The 8,855-nt window shown below is 40.0% G+C and overlaps 1 protein-coding gene across 1 annotated transcript in view; it reads left to right on the forward strand.

Annotated features, from left to right (window-relative positions):
* Window positions 1-8,855, forward strand: part of DNER (delta/notch like EGF repeat containing) — a 435,394-nt gene that overhangs the window by 263,930 nt on the left and 162,609 nt on the right. The window contains exon 6 of the mRNA XM_007942160.2: window positions 6,733-6,886. Coding sequence (XP_007940351.2) covers window positions 6,733-6,886 — 154 coding nt within the window. The remainder of the gene's footprint in view (window positions 1-6,732; window positions 6,887-8,855) is intronic.

Genomic DNA, 8,855 nt, shown 5'->3' on the forward strand with positions numbered 1-8,855 from the left:
GATTGCTGTCATTCTATTGTGTTTTTTTTCATGTTGTTGGTGTTCCTTGGTCCATATACTTTTCTGTGGTGAGTTTGGTTTGTTGGCTAATGCTTTCTCCCTTTTCTTCTTTATTGTTGGTTTTGTGCTTATTAAACCCATATGTTTTCCTTCCTTCTGGATTTGCTTAGGGGGCTTGTTAATTTCCTCTGTGGTTACCTTGGATTATATTCTTGTCTCCACATTTTTAGAACAGTGTGTATGTGAAGACATTGTCCTGTTTTCCTCTCCATTTGGAAGTTTTTTCCTAGAAGTTTTATTCCCTCGGTTAGCTGCTGTTTTTGTGTGCTGGTTGATTTCCTTGGTGTTTAATTTATGATGTTTTATGGTCTTAATTTGAATTTCTATTTCTGATTTGGTTTTAGTGTTGATGCCACGTATCCTGATTTTGTTGATCTCTGTTGTGGGTTCTCTATTAGAAAGACTTCCTTAAGCATTTCTTGTATGGTTGGTCTAATTTTCACAAAATCTGTTAATTTCTGTTTGAGAATGCCTTGATTTTGCCCTCATCTTTGATGCATAATTTGGCTGGATATAGGATTCTTGGTTGGAAGTTCTTTTCTTTCAGTGTTGTATATATGCCGTCCCATTGCCTTTTTGGCTGCATGGTTTCTGCTGAGTAATCGGAGCTTAGCCTAACTGTTTGATTATTATAAGTAATATTTCTTTTGTCCCTGGCAGCTCTCAACATTTTTTCTTTGTCTTTGGTTTTGGAGAGTTTGATTATAATATGCCTTGGTGTTTTTCTCTTGGAATCTATCATCGGTGGGGTTCTATGAGCTTGGACAAATATCTTTTCTTCTTTCATGATATGGGGGAAGTTTTCTGTTAGCAGGTCTTCTACAATTTTCTTGGTGTTTTTTTTTTTTTCACCTCTTCTTGTTCTGGAATTCCGATGAATAGTATGTTGTTTCTTCTCATGTCATCCCATAGAATTCTTAGGTTCTCTTCATTTCTCTTAAATTTTTGTTCTGATTTTTCTTCATACAGGCTGGTGTCCAGGGTTTGTCTTCTAGTTGAGATATGCATTCTTTAGCCAGTTCTAACCTACTCTTTTGTGCTTCTATTGTGTTGTGTAATTCTGTAATTTTGGCATTCATCTTCTGATTTCTAACTGCTGTTCTTGTATGAGTTCTGATTGTGCATTAATCTTATTATTTTGTTCTTGAATGATTTTTCTGAGTTCTTCCAGGGAACTGTCTGTGTTCTCCTTGCTTCTGTTTGGGTTTCCTCAGGCTCTTGTAAAGCTCTATAAACATATCTTCTAAATTCCTTCCCAGATAATTCTATTGCCTCCTCTTTCTCCATGTATAGTGAGACTTTTGTTTGTGGTTTTGCCTCTAATGCTTTGTCCTGTTTTATTTATTTATTTTAAAATTTGAGGTTGCCTGCTGTTTCCTAGACATTTTGAGGTTGTCTTTAACTGTTGGTTATGTATTGATTTGTTTTATCTTGGTGTTATGGTTTAATATTTTGAAAAGATGAGGCTGGTGTATTTTACTTTTTTAGTTATTAATTCAGGTATGCTGGGTTGCTCTGCAGTTTTCTTTGTGATGGTGGAATTACTGTGTGGAATGTGGATATGGGTTTCTGTTGCACAAATATATTTCTTTAGTAAACATTCATGCAGTCTTGAAACTATTGAAACAATTTTTTCTTTCAGCTTCTAGAACTTTTTTTTTTTTAATGGTAATTTTCTTTTTACAACAAGAAAAGTAACACATGCTTAATAAAGCAAAAAATCCAAGCCACTTGCTGTTGAGTCTGCTCTGACTCATGGCCATTCCATGTGGGTGAGAGTAGAACTATGTTCCATAATTCGTTTTGTTTTGTTGTCATTGTTGACAGTGTACACAGCAAAGCATACACCAGTTCAGCCACTTCTACCTGTACAATTCGGTGAGGTTGATTACATTCTTTGAATTGTGCAACCCTCCTCACCCTCCTTTTCTGAATTATTCCTCCACCATTTATATGAATCCAGCAATCCCTAAATGTCTTCTGTAACCTGTTGCATTGCTGTTGTCAACTTGATACCATATAGTTTAGTTCCTTGAAAGAGTCCAGTGTGTCAGGCAGACAGTCTTTACCAATTAAGGTAAACATATTGTTGGGTTTAAGGAGCACTTCAAGGGGTATTTTTGCTTTAAAGTTTAAAGATTATTCAGGGCCATAATATCAGGAGTTTATCTAGCTTCTATACCTCCAGAAAGTCTGGATTCCATGAGAATTTAAAGTTCTGCTCTGTAGTTCCACTCCTATTTGATCAGAATTTATCTATAGAATTTAGTGTTTTAACATTACAGGAAAGTTCTTTGTCTTTCTTGTTGTTGTTGTTGTTATTTGCCGTGGAGTCGGCCCCGACTCATAGCAACCCCTCCTTGGGTTTCCGAGGCAGTATCACTACGGAAGTAGGATTGCCCAACCTTCCTTCCGAGGAGTGGCTGGTGGGTTTGAACCGCCAGCCTTCTGGTTAGCAGTCAAGTGCCTTAGGCACTATGCTACCAGAGCTCCTTTGTCTTTCTTAGAAAATACTTTTAGGAAGACATGTAACTTTTGGGCAACATGATATAGAATATGTAAAGGTTTGATTTAAGTGTTATGGTCATGGGTTTGTAAACATTTGTTTCATTTTCTTCTTCACACAGTCCACAGAAGTTAAGAATCTATTCAGTGTTTCACTTTCTCCAAAGCATTCAAATCAATAGCTTCTTGAAGTTTTCTTCCCGATTCCTGCTGCTAACAAAGCAAAACAAAATGTGTGACTTCTGTTTTAGCTTTAGTTCTAATCAAGGCAGAATTGAAAATGTTTGATTTGGGGCTTTTAATAATTTATTTCCAAAAGTGACATATTTTCCGTGGTACTCACCAGATGAATTATATGCACAACAAAGCTCCCCAAATAACCAAAGATATTTATCTGCAATATGGAACGTCTGGATACAAACCAAGCAAATTTTAGAGGACAGCTGCCAGAAACGGTGACATGTGGTAATTTATCATGATGCTGAGGTCCCTGTTGGAATTAAATGCACTGGGCGTGCACAGCATTTACATCTCAAAGGCAGTCACAAATCTATGGGTGTACAAAGAACTCCAGACAGGTCCCCTGTGGATATCAAAGGGGCACTCTGTTCTGTATTTGAGCAAGGACAAGTCTCTCCTTAGAAGACAGTTCTAGAAAAAGTGTTTCTTATTAAAAAAGATATCTTTCTCACAGAACTTGATGCAGCTTCTCCTGGCTTCCCACTACAAACCCTATGCATGTGCACATACACATACATACACACACATGCTCAAAAGGAAACAAAACAAAACAAAACCTCACAACATTATGAAAACCAGAGCAGAAGTCAACTTCTTACTAGAATATGGAAAGAATTTTCCCTCATCACAAGGAGGTGTAGGGGATGAAAGGCAAGAAAGAAGACAGTATAGCTCTACCTTGAGAAGAAAAGTCATTGCTGTCATCCATTTGTTCTGTTTTGTAAGGTCTTTTCTTAAACCAAAGAAAACGTGATTATTCAGATAGCAAAGACTTATATATACCATGTAAAGTTAACAAAAGAGACACACCTATATATAATCTGGCATTTTGGTGCAGTTAAATGTCATATTTTGCCATTGGACTTCTTGATTGGTTGTCTAAGGTCAAGGGTTTCACTCCTGGCTCAGTTCAGGATGTTACTGGATCTTCTTATGGTGTAAAACATGAGTTCACTGTGCAAGGGACAGTTTTTCTTAGAAAAGGAGTGTGTGTGTGTCATGGGGAGTAGAGGAGGCAGGGGATTTGATGGAAGTTGCCAGAAATATAAATACAAATATAAGGCAACCATATTAAATTGATATTGCATAATGAACTAAGTGGTACTTCCAGGAACCTAAGGTTGAGTCTGTACTAGGAAATCTAAACATTCAATTCTAATATTAATAGGTAAAAGATGGGAAAAAAAGATAATTTTTATAGAGGCTAAAATAATTTTTTCAACAATAATTCCAGCATTCTACTTTATGGTAAATTCTACAGCATCTCCTTGAAGTCAAAACTATTCTGGAAGCGTTACCCATGTAGTTATGAAGATTGGAGAAGAGGAGGTGATGTTATCTTTATGTGTAATTTATATGCATTTTCTTTGGTTTTGTTTTATCTAGGAATCCCAAGAGAATAACTAAAAAAGTCTGACAAGTAATAGAATTCAGTGTGATAGCTGGTTACAAAATACTAGATTTTTACACATCAGTAATTGCTAGCAAATATGAGAGTTATAAGAAGTAAATGAAGACACCATCTCATTAACAAGAGCTACAAAAACGTCTAAATAATCAGATGTACATTTATCAAGAAATGTACAAGAACTCTAAAACTCCACTGACAGACAAAGAAATATCCTCTTTTGGGAGGAAGGAAGGTGCCCATGTCATACTCATTGGGATGTTGTTGTAGTTGGGTACTTTTGAGTCAGTTCCAACTCATAATGACCCCACGTCATTATGAACAGAAATGCCCCATAAGGCCTTCTCGGCTGTAATCTTTACAGAAGCCGGTCACCATGTCTTTCTCCCACAGAGCTGCTGGGTGGGTTCGAGCTGCCAGTGTTTTAGTTAGCAGATGATAGATAAGCCATCGCACCACCAGGAGATCCTGAGTTGAGGGCACCTGAAGAAGAAGGGTAGAGACTCTCCTTAAGATCAGGCTGGGGCAGAGGGAGGGAAGGGGGGTGAGGGCCGGGAGTAGCTGTTGACAGTTTTTGAACAATGGACCTTTGAACTTTTACCATTTTCTGGGGCTTGGGGAGACAGCTGGGAAAGGTTTCTGTGTGCTTGTTGTGTCTTGGTTTTTTAAAGGAGGAGTTGTCCCTGGGTGGTGCAAACTCTGAAATGTGCTTGCTTAGTGTTTTGGTCCTCTAGTGCTGCTCGAACAGAATATACCACAGATGGGTGGATACAACAAACAGGGATTTATTCTCTCCCAATTTAGGAGGCTAGAAGTCCAAGTTCACTGTGCCTGCTCTAGGGGGCTGTGTGAAATCCCTCAACCTTGGGCTTCAGCTCTGCCTCTTGGTCCCAGTCCACTGAAGCTGGAAGCTTCTTTTAACTCAGAGAGCTGCTGACTGCTGAGGCTGACAAACCCAAGGTCGACAAATGGCACAGTTCCAAAATTATGAAACAACACGGCAGGCCAATGTCCAGGAATAATCCTAAGATCAGCAGGCAACATGGCCAGATGCTAAATCAAGACTCGGCTTCATGCAGGGTTCAAGCATTCCAAAAAGCTGCAGAGACCTTTCTCAAAGCTTCTTACATAGTGGAAGCAGACCACATCCCTAAGGCAGCTACTCAGCTGCCCACAGTAGATTCCACCATGGAGGTGATTACCAATCTCATCATGGGGAATCACGACATGCAGCTGTCCAACCACTCAAAACCAGGCCCAGCCAAGTTGACATATAACCTTAAATACCAGCCCTGGTAACCAAAAAGTTAGAGGTTTGGGTCCACCCAGGGGCACCTTGGAAGAAAGGCATGGTGATCTACTTCTGAAAAGTCATCCATAGAAAGCCCGATGGGGTGTAGTTCTACCCTGACACACAGTGGGGCACCATGAGTCAGAAGCCACTTGATGGCAACTGTTTGGTTAAGTAGTAGGGTTTGCTTATGCCATGCTCCTTTGCAACCCTCTTTATGGAAATCTCCAATGAAGACTTCCATTGCCTTCTGTGGGCGTTAGAGCCAGGCCTGTGCTGCATTCAGATGCATCACCGTTCTCAGCCCAATGCCAAGTGGGGGCAAGAAGGCCCAGTATCATTGGGCTTTTATAACTGCAAGAGCTTCACCTCAAGTTCAATCTCTGGGCCTGAGGTATTGTCTTTAACAAAGATAATGGTAATTTAAAAGGAAAAAAACAGAGCTCTGGTGGCACTGTGGTTAAAGCATTGGGCTGCTAACCAAAATGTCAGCCCTTTGAATCCACCAGCTACTCCATGGGAGAAAGATGAAGTGGTCTGCTTCCATAAAGATTGATAGCCTTGGAAACCCTATGGAGCAGTTCCACTCTGCCCTACAGGGTTGCTATGAGTTGGAATCAACTTGATGGCAGTGGGTTTGGTTTTTTGATTGATAATATAACAACCCAAACAAAGTGGTTACAGTTTTTATTTTTCCCTTGGGGTCAGGTAGGGTATACATTGTACACTGAGGCCCCTGACCAGGGTGATTCACTTATCCCCCCAGTGCTTTGGAGGGATGGTTTGATAGTACTTTGATGATGTTCTTATTGTGAGTGTTGCCTATGCTGATGGGTTTACTCTGGTTGAGTTTCTTCTAACTTCCTGGCTGCCACAAAAGCTCTCTGCTCTAGCAAAATTGCCATTTCCTTGTCAGGTCAGCGAAGCCCCAGGTTTTGCTGAAAAGAAAGTGTTCTTTCTGTTTTTCTATTTTATGGAGATTGAAAGAGGGTAGGATAAATATGAATCAAGAACTACTAACATAAATACTTGACAATGAACCATAAAGAATCACAGAAGACTTTTGTTAAAACTATGATGCTGGCTGGCTGATGGTATAAGTGATTAAAATTCTCAATGTTGGTATAATTATAACAATGAAGTACAGCTTTTGAACTCTTGAGTTCTCACAGTCAGAGCAAAGATTTCCAAGGACGCAGGTAACATGCCCTGTGTGTTTGTGTTTTAGGCAACTTTTTCCTGTAGCTGTGAGGACCAGTACGTGGGTACTTTCTGCGAAGAATTCGACGCTTGCCAGAAGAAACCCTGTCAGCACAACGCGAGCTGTATTGATGCGAATGAAAAGCAAGAGGGCAGTAATTTCACCTGCCTTTGCCCTGCTGGTACGATTTAGAGAACAGTTTTCATACGTCTTTCTGTAGAATATGCACGTATTAATTAAAGGTGGTTAAACAACACTCTGTCTAAAGCAGCTGCTGCAGAACCAACTTCAAGAGCTCATCTGATTCCATCAGTCTATACCTCATATGGCATGAATGGTTAAACACTTGGGTGGCTCAATGGTTAAACACTTGACTGCAACTGAAAAGTTGGAGGGTTGAGTCCAACCAGAGGTGCCTTGGAAGAAAAGCCGTTGAAAACCCTGTGGAGCACAGTTCTACTCTGTCACATCAGGGGTCACCATGAGTCAGCACTGACTTGATGACAACTGTTTCTTTCCCCCCTGGAATCAGGGACTGCTGTTATTATTTGCCATCAAGTCAGACCGACTCATAGCGACCCCTCCTAGGGTTTCTGAAGCAGTGTCACTACAGAAATAGATTGCCCCATCTTCCTTCTGAGGAGTGGCTGGTGGATTTGAACTGGCAGCCTTCTGGTTAGCAGTAAAGTGCCTTAGGCACTATGTTACCAGAGCTCCAATCAGGGACTAGAAGAAGGAAATACACATGGGGATAAACGTCATGTGCCCTGGCTTGCCTTCTCACATCAGAATGCTTCTAATTTAGCATTTTATCACTTTCATTCTGGGATCAGAATATTCTTGGATGTTTCCAAAACAATTCCAAAAATATGTATTGAATGTGGGCTGTTGCTGTGCTGGGTGGTTATGTTAAGTAATTTAAGGGAAATTTAGGATAAACTACACAAGTTATGCAAACCCCAGTCCTCCAGTTTGCATTACTTCCCTTTTTCTTTGTGTATATTCATTAACTCAAAGTCTTGGTGTGTGATCCTTCACGTGGGCCAAATCTTTTTCTTTTTTTTTTTTCCCCCTTTTAATTTAATTAGATTTGTTGTTGTTCAGAATATACAGAGTATACACATACAGCAATTCAGCAGTCTCTGCATGTGGCATTCAGTGACATTGATGCCGTTCTTTGAGTTGTCCAACCGTTCTCATCCTCCTTTTCTGAGTCATTCCTCTCCCACTCACATAAACTTACTGCCCCCTAAGGTTCCTATCTAATCTCCTCAAATTGCTGTTGTCGATTTGATCTCATATGAATAGTCTTAAAAGAGCATAGTACTCAGGGCAGACATTTTTAACAGTTAAACTAAACTGTTACTTGGTGTTAAGACTTTAGGGGGTTTGGTTTAAGGTTTAAAGATTTTCTCAGGACAGTAACTTCAGGGGTTCATCTAACCTTCATGGCTCCAGGAACTCCAGAGTCCAAGAGAATTTTAAATTCTGTTCTGCTCACATGGGCCAAATCTTTAATATCACTTGGTTGTTGTTGTTATTGTTAGGTGCCATCAAGTTGGCTCCCACTCATGGTGACCCTGTGTACAACAGAATAAAACACTGCCTGATCCTGCACCATCCTTATAATCTTTGCTATGTTTGTACCTATCATAGCAGCCACTGAGCCAGTCTATCTGGTTGAGGGTCTTCACCTTTTTCACTGACCTTCTATTTTACCAAGCATGATACCCTTCTAACAACACGACCAAAATGAGCTGAAATCGAGCCATTTTTGCTACCAAGAAGCAATCTGACTGTACATTTTCCAAAATGGGTTTGTTCTTCCTTCCAGCAGTCCATTGTATTTTCAGTATTCTTCGCCAACAGGACAGTTCAAAGGCATCAATTCTTCTGTGGTCTCCCTTATTCATTGTCCAGCTTTCACATACATCTGAGGCGATTAAAAATACCGTAACTTGGGTCAGGGGCACTTTAGTCTTCATAGTGATTTCTTTGCTCTGTAACACTCCAAAGAGCTCTTTTATTTTATCTTTATATTTTAAGAGCTTGTTTTACATTCAACATAACACGTATATTTAGTTTCATTCCCCATTCGCCATGTCCAACCCTAACCCAGGCTCCTCCCCTCCCTGCTCTGTAACCCTCCC

This window comes from Orycteropus afer, unplaced genomic scaffold (assembly GCF_000298275.1).
Source record: "Orycteropus afer afer isolate SDZICR_OR568_19922 unplaced genomic scaffold, OryAfe1.0 scaffold00006, whole genome shotgun sequence".
Taxonomy (NCBI): domain Eukaryota; kingdom Metazoa; phylum Chordata; class Mammalia; order Tubulidentata; family Orycteropodidae; genus Orycteropus; species Orycteropus afer.